Source organism: Zalophus californianus, chromosome 10 (genome assembly GCF_009762305.2).
Source record: "Zalophus californianus isolate mZalCal1 chromosome 10, mZalCal1.pri.v2, whole genome shotgun sequence".
NCBI classification, from domain to species: Eukaryota; Metazoa; Chordata; class Mammalia; order Carnivora; family Otariidae; genus Zalophus; species Zalophus californianus.
In genome coordinates, this window is record NC_045604.1 from 76587123 (window position 1) to 76603930 (window position 16808).

General features: G+C 54.3%; 1 protein-coding gene across 8 annotated transcripts; it reads left to right on the forward strand.

Moving 5' to 3' along the window:
* Nucleotides 1-29: 29 nt before the first annotated feature.
* Nucleotides 30-16298, forward strand: LITAFD (LITAF domain containing). Of its 8 annotated transcripts, none has more exons than XR_003522949.2 (12): nucleotides 30-293; nucleotides 410-569; nucleotides 699-815; nucleotides 3111-3239; nucleotides 5257-5307; nucleotides 5713-5820; nucleotides 7711-7787; nucleotides 8626-8734; nucleotides 11988-12158; nucleotides 13738-13809; nucleotides 15057-15201; nucleotides 15379-15515. XR_003522949.2 is itself a non-coding variant. In XM_027610425.2 (11 exons), the coding sequence occupies exons 6-11, from the start codon at nucleotides 5797-5799 to the stop codon at nucleotides 15485-15487; spliced, it is 588 nt and encodes a 195-aa protein (XP_027466226.2). In that variant the 5' UTR covers nucleotides 30-293; nucleotides 410-569; nucleotides 699-815; nucleotides 3111-3239; nucleotides 5257-5307; nucleotides 5713-5796; the 3' UTR covers nucleotides 15488-16298. The 8 variants fall into 8 exon arrangements, 6 of the variants coding, with proteins under 6 accessions (XP_027466226.2, XP_027466221.2, XP_027466224.2 ...); XR_003522948.2 differs by lacking the exon at nucleotides 7711-7787 and adding an exon at nucleotides 10966-11118; XM_027610425.2 differs by lacking the exon at nucleotides 7711-7787 and having other exon boundaries at nucleotides 15421-16298.
* The last annotated feature ends 510 nt before the right edge of the window (nucleotides 16299-16808 follow it).

The following is a 16808-nucleotide window of genomic DNA, read 5'->3' on the forward strand; positions in this document are numbered from 1 at the left end:
TTAACGCGGCGCGCGGGGGCGGCCCCGACGGGAGCTTTGTGTCAGCGCGCGGGACTGGCGGGAGCGCGGGACGCCCGGCTGGCGGGGGAGCCGGGGGGCTGCCCGCCCGTGCTGCCCGGCAGGTCGGGAAACTCCCCAGAGGAGTGGAGGGCTCGTGCAGGTCCCTGCCCTAACCACCCGCTGCAGGTCCGGCCCGAAGCTGACCTTCGTTCCAGAATGCGGAAGGCCCGGGGCGCCTCCATCTTGGCGGAGAGAAAGAGCTCCGGGAAGGGCGAGAAAGAAGGAAAAGAGAGGTAGAAGGGAAACAAGCCAAGAACTGAAGGGAAGAGGGGAGGAAAGGAAGGAAAAACAAAAACAAAAAGTGAAATTTATTGATTTGTTCTCTTTTTTTCTTAATTTGCACTCCTAGAGTCCTTGAGTCCTCTGTGCAGGTAAATGACAAGACTCTCGTGTAACAGGAGAGGAAACTGAGGCACAGAGAAGTGACACCTCCCTGGCCCCACCTAGTCACAGCGCGTCGCAGCTAGAGGGGCCCCTAAAAGCGAGCCCAGCCCTGGACCGAGGCTCAGGTTGGCCGAAGGGGGGAGGGATCCCAGAACTGTCCTGGGACTCTAGGCTCTGCTGAAGCCCACCAGCACTGCCTGCCTCTCAATCTCTCCCTCTTTCACCCTCCTTTCCTCCTCTGATTGCCTACAAAGAAGAGACCACTGAGGACACAGCAAGAACACAGCTGTCCACAAGCCAGGAGGAGGGTCCTCCACCAGGAACGGAATTGCCAGCACCCTGATCTTGGACTTCCCAGGCTCCAGAACTGTGTGAGATGTCAATTTTTGTTGCTTGGGCCACCCAGTCTCTGGTGGTTTTGTTACAGCAGCAGAAACAGCCTTTCTCTTTGTTCTCGACTAACCACAGTCTCTGAAAATTTCACACCCAAGTTTGGTGCAGTTCTGGGCTACAGTTTTTCACTGGGTGTGCCGCCAGGCTCTGTCTGGGGTGCTGAGCATCCAGAAGTAAAAAGTGCCCACCCAGTACCCGCCCAGGAGGAGTCACCTCCTGTTGAGACAGCAGGCTGGTGCATAAGGAGGATGTCAGGTGGTGGGCTGGGTAAGCCTCTGTGGCGCAGTGAGGGCCCTGCCCTCGGCCCTGTCAGATAAGACCAGTCCCAGGGAGGAGTTCTCTCTCCCAAATTGTCATGGCTTGAGCCTCCTGCGACCCGAGACATCAGCCCACCATCATGACCCCATCCGATGGCACTAGCCTAATGGTCAGACTTGAGCCAGCAGCAGATGAGGAGATCTGGCCTAACTTTTCTGCCCAATAAGGACCAATTATCTATTCAGCCACCTGACAAGTATTTATTGCACTTGAGCTCTGTTCCAAGCCTGGGACTAAACAAAACTTGTGTGGGTTCTGTCCCCGCCCCAGGGGGTTATAGTCTAAGAGGGGAAGCAGGGACTCCTGGGTGGTGCAGTCAGTTAAGCATCTGCCTTCACCCCAGGTCATGATCTCAGGGTCCTGGGATAGAGCCCCACCTCTGGCTCCTTGCTCCTCCTTGCTCGAAGGGGAGCCTGCTTCTCCCTCTGCCGCTCCCCCTGCTTGTGCTCTCTCGCTCTCTCCTCTCTCTCAAATAAATAAATAAAATCTTTAAAAAAAAAAAAGATTTTATTTATTTATTTGACAGAGAGAGAGAGACAGTGAGAGAGGGAACACAAGCAGGGGGAGTGGGAGAGGGAGAAGCAGGCTTCCCGCTGAGCAGGGGGCCTGATGCGGGGCTCGATCCCAGGAGCCTGGGATCATGACCTGAGCCGAAGGCAGTCATTTAACCAACTGAGCCACCCAGGCGCCCCTAAATATATAAAATCTTAAAAAAAAAATAAGAGGGGAGGCAGATATTAAACCAGTAATCACAATGGTATAAAATCCCGCTGTACCCGCAGCAAGGACAGTCACTGGGATGGAGAAGCCAGGAAAGTGCTGGTTGGCCTGAGATCTTCTGGAAGATCAGGAATTAGACAAAGGAAAAAACATTCCTGAGGGAGATTAGAGCAAGTGCAAAGGCCCTGAGGCAGGAGTGTGGTGGGGCTAGAACTCAGGGAGAGAGGAGAGGGAGTGTGAGGTATGGTAACAGGAGCCAGAGTGGACTAAATTTATGGGTCTCCATTAGGAAGCCTCATCTTTAAGAGTGCTGGCCGCCAGGGAAGGTCTAAGAGCAGGGATGAAGCGGAGACTCCTCCACCCACCTGCCCCCGTTCCCCCCTCCCCGTTCCTTCCCACCATGACTGGGGCCTCTTCCATCTCACCAGGAGGAGCAGCCTCCTGCCATGGCTTGTGCCTCCCCCTAATGTCGGTGCCTATGCAGCAGCCAGAGTGAGCTTTCAAAAGCATAAATCCAACCATTGCTAAAGAAAAAAATGACTTATGACACTTGTTAAAACTGTAAGACGGACTTTATTCAGGACTGTCGTGAAGGTGCAGGGACCACAGCTATGGGGCTTTGCCCTAAGGGAGAGAGATGGAGCTCAGCTCCGAATATGGCATGGAAAAGTGGGGATTTATATAACCAAAGAGCGGGGTCAGCGAGTGGGGAATTGCTAGGAGGAAGTTTCGGAGGGAAGGGGGGATTCTGGCTAAGCTGACCTGGCAGGATTCTTGCAGAAGACGAAAACAGGCCAAGGCAATCAGGCATCCCCTGGGAGGTGGCAGGGGATGAGGAATTTGGTGAGATCTTGAGGGTAGGGAATTCTGGCTAAACCAGCTTGACGGGATTCTTGCCAAAACCGGACTCTCCACGGACAGGGTCGGAAGCTCACGTTCGGACCTAGTAGAGCAGAGGGCTCAGAGGGACCTACATACGGTTTGGCCAGGGAGAGAATCTTTGTCACCATGTCCTTCCCCTGCTCAAAACCCTTCTGTAACTCCCTGTTGCTCATTAAATGAAAGCCGGACTCATCTGCTGTTAACACTTCGGATTGACTTCACGTAAGAAAACTCCAGTAAGGAGCGTGAGCAAGCTGGAGGTGTAGACCTGTCAGGTAGTAGACAGGGGTGGTATGCCTGGGGTTGATAATGGCAGGTCTGGAGTCCTCAAGGACTGGGTGTCTCTTCAACAGGTACCCCCTCTCAGCACCTCCATTTTTCATCTGTAAAATGGGGACAACGTCAGCACCTATCACAGTAAAGGTGGTTGTGTTGTAGAAGTGAGAGAATTCATGGATGCCTAGGACACAGCCTGGGATACTGTAAGCATTATGTTTTTTTATTTGCTTTTTAAAACACTTCTTGCTTAAATCTAGGTGTCACCCTTGTAATGACAATAGCTGCCCAGTTCTCCCTACAATGTGCCAGGCACACTAGACACCATAACGTGTGTCAGAGCTGGTGACCGGCACAGTTGAGCTTCTTAAAACCTTATCGCAACCCAGAAGAGTTGTCGTCCCATTCTACAAATGGGGAAATGGGGCCCAGATCAGCAATGCAACTTACCCAAGGTCACACAGCACTAACTGGACAGGCCGAGATTGAATGTCGCCATGTGACACCCCAAGGTGCTCATTCCCCACGCCATTTAGACCGAATTCCCTCCCCCCCCCCCAGGATAACACACACACACACACACACACACACACACACACACACACACCCCTGATGTCTCAGAGAGGGGCCTCCCTGGGCTGGAGCAGGCTCTTTGTCTCTTTTGGCCTGCTACTTTCTGGACAGTCACGTCCCTGTTCCTGGTCTGCCTCCAGCCACTGCCCGTCCATGTAGCAGCCCCAAGCGGTCTTACCAGGTCTCAGCACTCTGCCGAATCTCATGTCCCTCTGCTCCCACCATTGCAACCCCACTGGGTACCTCAGGGCCTTTGCACATGCTTTTCCCTCAGCTTTTCCCCAATACTCTCTTCCCCCACATCTTCCCAGGCTGCCTCTTTCTGGTCATCACACCTCAGAAGAGGGGACCCTCTGCCCACCCTGAACCAAATAGGGTACCCCTAAAATGTGTGCTCCCCAGGGCAGGCACCTTGTCTGCCTCCCTTGGTTTTGTATGCCTGATGCATAGTAGGTGCTCAGTAAGTTCACGTTGAAGAAATGGCCGCAGCAGTGTCACGGGATGCAGTGAGTTATGTCAAGGATGAGGGGCCTGACAGATGACTAGGTTTTCCCTTCTGTAAAATGGAGCCAGGAGAGCCTGCAGTTGAGAAGGAGTTGGGTGGGGAAGCCAGTGGAGTGCTGCACCTGGGCTGACCCGGTCCAGGCAGCTCTTGAGGCTGGAACCTGCTCAGGACGGGGTCCAAGTCAGTTGGCCATGCCTGCTAGCTGAAGGAGAAAAAAGATGGGCCCAGGAGCCCACCTGTGTGCACACACCCCACGCCCAGATACCTTGTCTGCATAGCTCTCCCGTGCAGACACACAGACATGGCAAGTCCCAGACACATAGCCCACCCCAGATGAAGGGAGACACACACTCACACACACACAAATATCTCTACGTGCAAACCTGCTCTGCACACAAACATCATGCAGATGAGACACGCCCCCGACCCAACAGGACCCACATCACGAGCAACATCAGCATCTTCCCACACGCACACGCAGACAAAAGCGTGCATAACCATGCACCCCCGCCACACAGCTCCTGAGGCTCTCCCCCAGACCCCAAAAGCTTTCTCTGTGTAGAAAGTCCCCCTCTCCTCCACCAGGCAGGCCTCGGGGGCTCTGTCCTAGAGTTCTGAGGGCAGAGGATGGATGGCGGCCACCCAGGAAAGCACCTGTCACCCCCTCTCATCGAGGCGCCTGCTCTTCAGTGAGAGGGCCTCCAAGGGCACACAGAACAGGAGGAACCCCCCGCTTTTCTTTCCTGGCCCCGGTGGGCAGGGGGCTTGGGTGTGAGGCGCCTCCGGCAGTGCACACCTCCTCACATTCCTCCAGCCCCCAGCTCGCCCCAGGCTGGGCGGAAGAGGAAGCAGACGGGGTGGTTGGCAGAGCTGGAAATTCAGCTCAGAGAGGTTAGGGGATGCCCCGAGTTGACCCAGCAAGTCCCCGCCCAGGGCTCCCAGTGCCCCCGCAGACACAGCAGATGGAAGGGAGGGCTCTGGGGAAAGCCCCACGCCACACCTGCCCAAGAATGACAGTTAACAACTCATTCCTCCGGGGTCCTTTCTCTTCCCGTCACCTCCTTGCCCGAGGTGGGCCCTTCTGGGAGGAGAGGATGAGCAGGAAGCAGAACGAAGGAGTTGCATTGCCTTTTTCTTTTAAGCAGGCCCCAGCTGCAGAGCCTTATTGCTCAAGAAGATAGCACAGCCCAGAGAGGGTGAGTAAGGTGCCCAGGATCACACAGCAGGAGAGGACCAGGGGGCCTCCCAGGACCTCAGCTGCCAAAAGTCCAGGCTCATGCCATTCCTGGGATGGCCTGCCTCCCGCCCTGGCTTTTATGACTCTGCTTATTATTGTCTTGCTTATTAACTTTATTGATTGTGAATGCACTGCAAGCTTTCTACGTGCCAGTCACAGAGTGAGGTTCTTCACATGGATATCTTTCATTCATTATTCATGCAACAAAGTTTGATTGAGCACCTGCTGTGTCCTGGGCACTGTGATAGATCCTAGAGAGACAAATATGAACAAAACTAACGAGGTCCCTGCTCTCACAGAGCTGACATTTTAGGGTCAGCAGACACTGACCAAGTAACCGAATACATGAACCTGTTCATTCCAGACAGAGCTCGCTGGAGGAGCATTCGGGTGCAGAACAGCAAGTGCAAATGCCCTGGAGCAGGATGGAATAGACTGGAACATAGGCATGCCTAAAGGATCAGCCGACAAGGTAAAACTGTCTATGAAATTTTCCTAACCTTCTGGGCAGCAAGGATTATTATCAGACCCATCGTGCAGGGGGGTGGAGATGCCTGCTGGGGGTCACACACAGTTGCGAGCGACAGAGCCCACACTTTAACAGCTGCTTCCTTTATGCTAGGCATTATTTTGGGGATTCAAAGGTGAAAAATGAACAAACAAAAGCCTGTCCTCCAGGAGCCCTTGAGTCTGGTGGAAAGCTGATCCTTAGAGAGGGGCCCCCAAGGAGCTCAGCCAGGCCTCCTGGCTCCCTCACGGGGGGCCCCGTGTCTGGGTGCCAGAGACTGGGGTCTAAGCCAGCTCCACCACAGCTTGGCTGTGTGGCCTTGGGCTGGCCTCATGCCCTCTCTCCTTCCAGCCTGGCCTGCGAGATTCAGGGTAGGACAGGAGTTCTCAGCCCCAAGGCAGCCTTGAAGAGCACTGGACAAGCGCTGAAGGGAGGTGGGACTCCAGAGGAGGGGCAGGGTGGGGACCCCGGGGCCCCCAGAGCCCAGAGGGAGGAGGCCAGGCTGACTCGTGCAGCCTGATGCTGCCCCCTGGTGGCGGTGGCCAGGATTGGGGGGGGGAACGATGCTGAGAGCCCAGCCCATCAGCTCCCTCATTCATTCACCCTCAGAGGGTCCCAGTGCAGAGCCGCAGCCTGGATCTCAGCCCTGTGTGAGGGGGACCGCCGTCCCCAAAATCTCCCAAGAAGGAGACTGTACCCAACCCTGTCCCGCATCTTGTATAGCCTCAACCTTATACAAGGACCCTGTTTCCCGAGGTAGGATATCCAGGGGATTTTAAGCCAAATGGGGTGTGCTGGATGAGAGGAGCATGCAGCTCATTTGTTCCTTCGTTCATTCACTCATTCATTCAGTCATACATTCAACCTACATTAATTGAGCACCTTCTGCATGCCAGGCTCTGGGGGATGCAGCAAACCTTAAATCTCAGGCACCGACACATACAGGGGTGTGGACAGGCTCCAGAGGACATGCCCCCAACCCTGCCATGGAATAGAGAAGTGATGATGATGACACCAAGTGGAGGCAAAAGGGACTGGGCACATGGGCAGGAATGCCAAACCGGAGGTTTCAAGACTCTAGGGTGTGGGCGCCAGTTACTGGCAAGAGAGCAAGAGAGAGAGATCAGAGGGACTGCTGAGGAGGTGGGGCTGGAGTCAGGCCCCCACCAGAGAGGTGATGCCCATGACGACAACACCTTTGTGGGAATTAAGGAAGCGCTTCCTCAAGATGCATCTTTCCCCCATCAGCTGAGAAACAGTTGTAATGATGCACAAATCTCTTGTACTCATGATGTATGGGGCACCTGTTAGACCATGCACCCCCACCTGCGTGCCCAGACTGCCCCTCCCAAAGACGGCACCTTCAGGTTTACCCCGCCTCACAGCTGGCATCCTGAGAGTTGCTGATGCTTGGAGGAAGTTGATCTCGTTAAGGAGGAAGATGTGCCGCCTGAGAGCACACACCCAATCTCTCCCTCCCAGTCCCCTGCTGGAGCAACCCAACCTCTGGAATAACTGTGGCCAGCAGTTGGCGCTGTGGGAGCCGGCCTCTGGAATAACTGTGGCCAGCAGTTGGCGGTGTGGGAGCCGGCCCCTGGAATAACTGTGGCCCGCAGATGGCGCTGTGGGAGCCGGCCGTGGAATAACTGTGGCCAGCAGATGGCGCTGTGGGAGCCGACACCTAGAATAACTGTGGCCAGCAGATGGCGCTGTGGGAGCCGGCACCTAGAATAACTGTGGCCAGCAGATGGCGCTGTGGGCTCCCGGGGACAGTTGTAGTGCTGCCTGCACACGTGATATACATATAAAGCAGATGCTCACTGAGCACTTACTCTTCTCTATTCCTCCATACAGTAGATTGTAGCGATGGTCCCCGTTCTCCCTCTCGATGCCCGTTGTCATGAAGCTTTTTGCATCCCCATCACAAAAGGGTGAGCTGTGCCATTCGGGCTTTCTAGAACTGTGGGTACTGAAAGCTCTCCCACGGCCACTAGGTTTAAATGCCTATAGTTCATGCAAACAGCGGAAATCCAGTGGTCTACTTCTGCCCCAATTCCAAAGTCCTACACAAGGAGATCTGATTGGTCTAACCCGGGTCAGGCTGCTGCCCATTCCTGGGGCGGGCAGAGATCTCAGAGAAGTGATCCTGAGGCTCAAGTATAATTTTGCCCATAAATACTACAGCACTGTGCTGCCTCGTTTAAATAAGTCTGCTCTGTACAGTTCTGCCATCAAATTGACATACAAGTTACATTCATTTTTGTTTTCCACTTTTAGAGATTTCTTCTTTTCTGCCCCCTTCTAATTTTATTGTAAAAAGAATGTGCAAGCGTACAGAAAAGTGGAAATAATTGTGAACACCCCAGACCCACCACCTTGATCCTACACCTGTCGCCATTTTGCAAGATTTGTTTTTTCACAGATGTATCCATCTAAGAATCCATCAACCCTTTCTACCTTTCAATGACTTTAAAAGTGAGCTGCAGACATCAGTACACCTTAATCCTGAACACTTCAGCTTCCATAGGTCATTAACCAGAATTCAGTATTTATCTGCAGCTTTTGAAAAGGTTTGTAATGAAAGACACAAAACTCACCGTACCGTTCTGCAAGTTTTGAGTAGTGCATACACCTGTGTAATGCCAACCCCTGTCAAGACATGGGACGTCTCTACCAGCCCAGAGTTCCCTCAAGCCCTTTCTGTTAATAAATCCACACCCCTGTTGGCAAGCACTGTTCTGATTGCTTCTGTGACTTTTGTCTTATCAGGAAGTCCATATAAATGGGATCATACAGTACGCACTCCTGTGGGAGGCTTCTTTCACACAATGCATTTGCAATTCGTTTACGTGGTTGCATGAATGGTGCCTTCTCATTGGTGAGTAGTATTGCAGCCTGTGAATATACCATAGTTTGTTTATCCATCCTCTTGTCTATGGGCACCAGAGTGGTTTCTAGTTTGGGACTAATTTCTTTTTATTATTTTTTTAAGGGGGGGAGTGGGAGGAGCAAAGGGAGAGGGAGGGAGGAAGGGAGAGACTCTTAAGCCCCAGCGTGGGGCTCAATCTCATGACCCTGAGATTGTGACCTTTGCCAAGTCTGACGCTTAACTGACAGAGCCACCCAGGCACCCAGTTTGGGGCTATTTTAAACAAAGCTGCTAGGAGCCTTTATGTCTTTGTGCGGACATGTCTCCCTTCTCCTGAGGAAACACCTAGGCTTAATGTATCTGGGTCATAGGACAGGTTTATGTTTAGTTTTGCAAGAAACTTCCAGACTTTGGATGCTCTCACTGATGACAGATGATGAGAATTTGGAGTACTTGTCATCTCTGCCACTACTTCACGTTAGTTTTTGACATTTTTAACAATCCAGGGGTGCAAGCTCCAGGAGTTTAGAAAAATGAATAGTTAAGTAGTCATGACAGTCATCTTTCCATCATTTTAGAAAATTCTAGTGTGCCCTTGGCAGTCAACCTTCCATTCCCACCCCAGAAGCAACCACTGTTCTGAGTTCCCTCACTGGGGCTCAGCTTGGTCTGCGTTAGAACTGCAAATAAGTAGAATCACCAGTTATGTACTGTTTTAGGTCAGGGTTTTTCTTTTGGTCAAAATCATTTTTTGACAACACACGCATCTTACCAAGTACATCGATAATTCCTTCCTTTTGCTGTTGAGCAGTATTCCTTGTTATAAATGTTTATCCGCTCACCTGTTCACAGATATCTGGATTGTTTCTAAATTTTGGCGATTAGGAAGACAGCTACTATGAATCTTCTCATACGGGTCTTTTTTTATCTTTTTTTTTTTTGGACATATGTTTTTGTCTCACCTGGGCAAAAATCCAGAAGTGGAATTGCTGGTCACAGGCGGGCTTGCGTTTACCTTTATGAGAAACTGCAGCTTTCCAAAGTGATGCGGCATTTCGCACCCACACCAGCAGCGTATAAGGGTTCCAGTTGTTGCCCGTTCTTGTCGAAACTTAGGATTGTCTGTTTTTAAAAATTTAACCAGAGGTCCCTTTGGTTTTCACATTTCCTAGGAGGCTAGAGATGCTGAACACCTTCTCATGTATGTATTAGCCACAGCCATGTTCTCTTTTGTGAAGTGTCTGTTTGGCTCTTTTTTTTTTTTTTTTTTTTAAAGGATTTTGTTTATTAGAGCGAGAGAGCAGGAGAGGGAGAGGGAGAAGCAGTCTCCCAGCTGAGCAGGGAGCCCCACACAGAACTCGATCCCAGGACCCTGAGATCATGACCGGAGCCGAAGGCAGTCACTTAACCAACTGAGCCACCCAGGTGTCTCCGTTTGGGTCTTTTGTCCACTTTTAACATTGCACTTTTTAAAATCGTTCAGTTGGAGTTCTTTTATATTCTGTACACGTGTACTGCAAATACTGTGTTCCTGCCTGTGGCTCAGCTTTTTTTCTTCCCCCACGGTGTCTTTTGAAGAGCAGGTGCTTTGATGAAGTCGTCCTTGAAGTTTTTCTTTTTTATGGCTTGTGCTTTGTGTCCCGTGGAAGAAATCTTGATATATGGCTACATTTGTTTGTTTTCCGCTGCCGTCCGTTGTTCGCTGTTGCTTTTTTCTTTTGTCCATGTCTCCTTTTAAATTAGTAAAAGTAATGATATGGTTCCAAAGTCAAACCTATAAAGCAAGGCATAGAGAGAACCTGCCTCCACCCCTTCTCCCTCAACGTCAGTTTTGACTGGCAAGCACTGTTCTTACTGCTTCTGTGACTTTTGTCTTATCAGGAAGTCCATATAAATGGGATCATAGAGTACACACTCCTTTAGTTTTTAAAAACTCGTTCTTTTGTTTTGGAAATTTTATTTGTATTTATTCAATTAATAAGCATTTGTTGAGTTCCTACATTATAGGTGGTGAGGATCATCTTGGAAATTATATATATCCCTTCCCGTTTCCTTACACACACACACACACACACACACACACACACACACACACACGCTATATATATATAGTTATATATATAACTTCTTGGTTTTTTAGCAATGTATCTTGGAGAGACTACGCCATAGGAATATATGAAATGTATTCTCTTTTCTCTCTCATGCTCTCTTTCCTTCCTTCCCTCCTTCATTTTGGGTAGTTTCTGAGTAGCTCTGCATGGACATTTGGGTTATTTTGAGTCTTTTCTGCTGCATCGAATAGCCTTGTCCCAACGTCATTTGATACTTTTGCTGGTCTGTCTTTGGGATGGATTTCAAGGAAGAGTGTTGCTGGGTCCAAGGGTCCCACATCTGTAAGTGTGCGACTTATCACCAGATCCCCCTTATCGGGTCCCTATGGGAAGACTCACCTCCCCCCAGACTCGCCATCACTTTTGGTCTCTGTCCATCTGAGGGGCGAGCAGGGCCATTTGGAATGTTCCCCGATGTTCTGTGACAGAGTTTATTGGCCAAGCCTTGTCCTCACTGGCCGTGACTCCTAGCTAAATCCCCGAACCAGCTCTGGACACACAGGCTGCCCTCTGCAATTGGGCGTGTCTCTTCTGGGCTATTCCGGCCAGTCATCTTTCTGCAGTACTGACACCATCTTCACTTCATTCGCAGTACCTGGGTTGTGTCTCATATGGTCTCCTAACAGTCCTCTAAGGAGCAACTAGCATCCCCATTTTACAGCTGAGGAAGCCAGGGGTTGGAGGGTTGGAGAAAGTCAGCATCTTGCCCAGACTCACAGCTAACCAGGCAAGGGAGGCGGTGGGACTCGTGAGGGGACACCACGTACGTGTGTGCACGTGTGTATATAGTGCGTACCCGTGTGCTCCGTACCTTTCTCAACGGGACGCGGCCACCCACACAGCCGCCTGTTCACGCGCATCAGATGACTTCCTCAGAGAATCACTAGCTGTCGCAGGATTCCTGCTTTTAAGTCTCCGCATTGGTCGCCCCCCACCACCACCCCTGCCGGCCCCTGCGCCCCAGGAAGGCGGGGCGGGATTCGGCCGGGCCCCCCCGGGAGGTCAGTGGGCCCCGGGGGGAGAAGGGCCACCTCCGACGGCTTCCCACGCCAGGCCCTGGGAGGCCCCACCCTCCTCCTGCAGAGAGAGGTGACAGAGCCCAGCCCTGGCCCCGAGGACACACATCACAATGCCTTTTCCACCTGAGCCAGGCCTGGGCAGAGGCACCAGGGAGGTCCGCACTCCGGTCCCAGGGCAACCAGGCGGCATCATGGGGACTCGAGACAAGCGCTCGGCTGCTCAGAGCCCGGAACTCTACGCTGCCCGGATACCGTTGCTGGAACAAAGGACACCCAGGGCACCAAGATGGAACCCTCCCCAAGGTAGGAGTACCACCCCCCCTCCCGGTGACAAGTTGACTTCGGGGCCCACGGGAAGCAGGAGAGGAGACTCTGGGTCCCCTTGCTCAGCTGGGGCTGAATCCAGTCCTCCTGCCGTCCCCCACCAACCCGGGGACCGTGGGACCCAACGTGGGACCCAGCATCCCCTACTCTCTCTTAAAGTGTTAAAAAGAAGTCCAGGAAGACTAATGGCTCCCTCATATCAGGTATGACCTGCCGCTCCTGTCCCCTGCCCACCCTCATGGCCAGACACAGCCCAGGCTGGCAGGGTTGGCGGGGTCGGGGGGTCCTGGCCCTGCTGATGAGATCTTGGCCAAGTCACTCTATCTCTTTGGATCCATTTTCTATCTGGAAAATAGTTGCGAGGATTAAGAGCTGGTTGGTGCAGGGCCGGCAGCTGCTAACTCAGTTGTGAGGCCGGGTGACTGGTTACCCCGGCCTTCACTTTTCCTCACCTGTAAAATGGGTACAAAACCCAGCCTCAGGCAGGGCTGCTGGGGGCACCTGCCCCCCAGGAGTCTAGACTGTGTGGCAAAAAGCGAGGAGGGGCTTCCTATGCTCCAGCTGTCCCCACTGTGGGAAGAGGCTGTGGGTGGGGGGACCCCAAGCTGCCCCCTTCAAGCCACGAGGCCCCCAACCTGGGAGAGGCAGGTCCCCATGCGAAGGGTCCGTGTGCTTCCCCATAGACACGGAAATGGACCCCCATCCATCAACCAAGGGCTGGGAGCTGGGGGCCAGATGGGCTGTTCACACGGTGTGGAAGGCCCCTGGTGGGGCAGGAGGGAACCAAGGTTGGGAGCAATGTGGGCAGACCTGGGGCCCAGACAGTCCTTCTCGGAAGGAGTAGATGAAACTCTGCCCCTCTTGGAGCTGTCCTGTCCAGAGGCGAGGGGCTTAACACACGGTGGCGTGTGCTCTGGACATGGGCATCCTCACCTTTCGTACCTACGGGGTGACCTCAGGCAAGTTACTTAACTTCTCTGAGCCTGGTCTCAACATCTGCAAAATTGGAATGGTACCACATGGCTACCTCTTTGGTGTTTTGGCAAGAGTCAGTGGAATGAGGTATGTCAAAGGGTTAGCTGAGTTTGGCACATGACAAATGCTCAATATTGTTTTAAAGATTTTATTTGACAGCACAAGCAGGGGGAGTGGGAGAGGGAGAAGCAGGCCTCCCGCCGAGCAGGGAGCCCGATGCGGGGCTCGATCCCAGGACCCTGGGATCATGACCTGAGCCGAAGGCAGACGCTTAACGACTGAGCCGCCCAGGCGCCCCTCAATATTTTTTTTTAAAGAGAGATTATGGGGCCTGTGCTCTTTTTGTATCCTCAGCTTCCCGGCAGTGCGTCCAGGAAGCTCGTACATCCTAGGACACGAGGGCACAGTTGGAGCCGGAAACGTCTGGGTTCAAATCTCAGCCACTCACGTTCATTTTTCCAGGCCTCAGCTTGCCCTCCTGTAAAATGGGTGACACCCTCGGGCTGGTCACGCCGTCAGCTCGGTGCCTGGCATGGAGCGAGCCATGGGATCTGAGGGTGTGTTTCCTTCCTCTCTCCCAAAGAGCCTCCTCCTCCTCCAGGAACTCCAGTTCTTCCCCCACTGTACATCCAAGGCCCCCCGGGCGCTCAGCCGGGTGAGTACCTCTACCCCCCTCCCCTCCTCGTTCTCCTGGGCTCAGGCTCAGACCGCCCTGCCCACTCACCAAGACTCTGCCCCAACAGCACCTCCTCTGAAAGCCCTTCTCCACGGACCCCACTGCTGTGTGACCCCCACACTGGGTGGTGCTGCCCCGTCTCTGATGGGAAATCAGTGGTGGAGGGGGCTGGTCCATGGTGGGCGCTCAGGGAAGGCTTTGGGAGTGAAATCCTGGTGAAACCCGATTCCCTACTCTGCCATGCACCACCCCCAACCGGAGGAGGGGAAGGCAGCCCCCCAGCCCCCGCCGCCCAGGTTCACAAGGGTGCCAGAGAACTGAGGACACTTCAGAGGTCTCCCAGGGTCAAGTGCTACAGGGCTGGGCTATACGTTGCCAGTGGGCAGGATGAAGAAGACCCCCGCCGCCGCCACTGCCGGAGAGACCATTAGGGATGCCCATATTAGCCACACGGTTCTTGCCTTAGCTCCCTGCCCAACCAGGGAGTCTGCATCCCTGCCTGCCAAGGTTCTGGGACTCCAGATCCCTGCTCCCCCTCACCCCCGACCCCAGAGGGATTGGCACACCCCAAGACCAGAAGCTCCAGCCAGCCTGTCCAGACCGGTCCCCCGAGCCCTTGGCCAGAACACTAAAGCTCGCTGGGACTGTTTTCTTAAATTCAGCCACCACCAGCGTCCTCCTTTCTCCGCACACCCAAGATTGTAGAAATGGCTGTGGTGGTTCAACAGCTAAGCACGTATTTTGGCCCCACGGTGCAAATGCAGGAGGGAGGCACGAGAAGGCCAGCAGGCGGGTTCTCGGCTTTGTGCTTTCCCACCACGCTTCGCCAAGTGTCGGAGCTTTTTACCTAGGGCAGGGGTCCCAAAGCCACTCCCGCTGATGTCGTGGACACCCCGGAAAGGGGACGGACGAGCACGCTATCCTGGAGAGCTCGCTGATTTGTAGGGGCCCGGTTCAAACCCAGAAATGCTCCCCAGTTCCCTGCGTGTCCTGGCCAGGGGAGACAGGGTGTCTTGACAGAGGGGGGCCCCTGGGTCCTGAAGGCTGGTGGCAGTGGGTGGGGGGAAATGGGACCGTGGGGGGAGGTCGGAGCCGCCGCCCCCCCCCCCCCGGGGGGACCTGACGCGCAGGGGAGCACGGAGAACACGCAGTAGGGCCCAGCCAGCGGTGGACACCGGCAGGGCAAGGCGGGGGCCGGGGCCTGAGCTGCCATCCCCCACCCCCAGCGGTGTTCACCAGCTTGCCTAGGATGGGGTCTGCCACCCCCGTACGGTCCGTATGTCGGTACTGTGGGAACTACATCATCACAGTGACCAGCCCGGTCCCAGGGGTCATCACCTGGCTGTTGTGTACTGGCCTCTTTGTGTTTGGGTGAGTGCCCCCCACCTTCGCCGCCGCAGGGGCCCTGTACATCCACGGGGACGGGGCCCGCTGGGTTGGGGGGGTGGCCACATGGCACGGGGTGGCCAGGCAGGAGCAAGGACAGAGGGGGCCCCCGGGGAGAACCTCAAGGCTGGCCCCCACCCCCCGCTGCTCCTGCGGCTGCAGGTGCGTCCTGGGATGCTGCTTCCTCCCCTTCTGTGTGGGCAGTTTGATGGACGTGAAGCACACGTGCCCAGTGTGCCGGCAAGAGCTCTTCCGCTACCATCGCCTGTGAACGTCCGCAAAATAAATGTCCATTAAGTGCTCTGTGTGTGTGCCCACGTCTGTCCTGCTGGGATCCCTCCTGGCCCAGGGAGGGCGGGCCTAGCACCGAGGGCTCAGCAGGTGCTCGGGCAGCCATGGGGGAATGAAGGGGGGCCGTGGTATCCCGCCCCGCCCTTCAGACCCCTCAGAAACCCCGAGTGCGGTTTTCCTGGCTCCTTCCCATCAGCCCAAGCTTCGGCATCTCCAGAACGTCTCTGCACCTCCAGGCGGGGGGACGCCTCACTTCCCAGTATCCACAGCCTCACAGATCTGCGGGGCTTAGGCAAATGCTTGGGACAGTAAAGGCCCCAAGCTGGTGAACAGAGTACCCTCTGGGTAACACGGGGTCTGCAGGGGATGGGTTGGGGCTGGGGAGAGCCTATAGGGAAACCCGGGGGCACAACCAAGGGAGAGCTTTTGGTTTTTTGGGTTTTAAAGGTTTTTAATTAATCTCTACACCTGATGTGGAGCTCCAGCTCACAACCCTGAGATCATGCTCTTCCGGCTGAGCCAGCCAGGCGCCCCCCCGCCCCGACGAGGGAATTTTATTTAGCAAAAGAAGATAAACGTTATTCACCCATCTTTTCAAGGAAAATTAATTTCCTATAGAAGGGAAAGGGAAGTGGGTGAATTAGGGGGCAGGAAAGAAAGGGAACTCTCTTTAGACTTAAATTAAAAAAAAAAAAAACTACATTTGTTATGATGCTTCTTGGCATCCCCCTCCCCCAGCCCCCCAGGGAGGGCAGCATGCCCCCATCCCATAGCTGCGGAAGCCCGGGCAGGAGGCCCCCCCGCCCCAGTAACCAGCAGCTGCAGAAAGCAGGGCCTGTCTCCCCGGAGCATCCGACCTACAGTGGGCACTCGGTACCTAGAGACCCATCTCTCATCAGGACGGGGTGGGGGTGCCAGGTGAACCCAGGGAGATAGACCCCAGGTGGACAACACAGGGGGCCACCCACCTGGGCTCGGCGCCATCTCAACCACAGCGGGACACAGTCACAGCAAGGGAAGCCAAGTGAGCGAGGCCAGGGCAGGCCTGCCGGCCACCAGCACACAAAAGACGTCCTCACTGGGACTGGGCCAATCTTGGGTTTGGAGGAGCTCCACACCTGTGCAGAGGCACCTGGGCCATGTGGGGACAGTCACGGGTGCCCGGCTCTGCTGACGAGGCCAAGGCCAGTCTTAAGCTGGAACCGGATGCATCGCAGAACTCACCTCAAGGGACTTGATCGGGTTCCATGCTCCTAGCAAGCAGCTCACTGGTTTTGACGGATTCCCAGATGGGGCCGTAG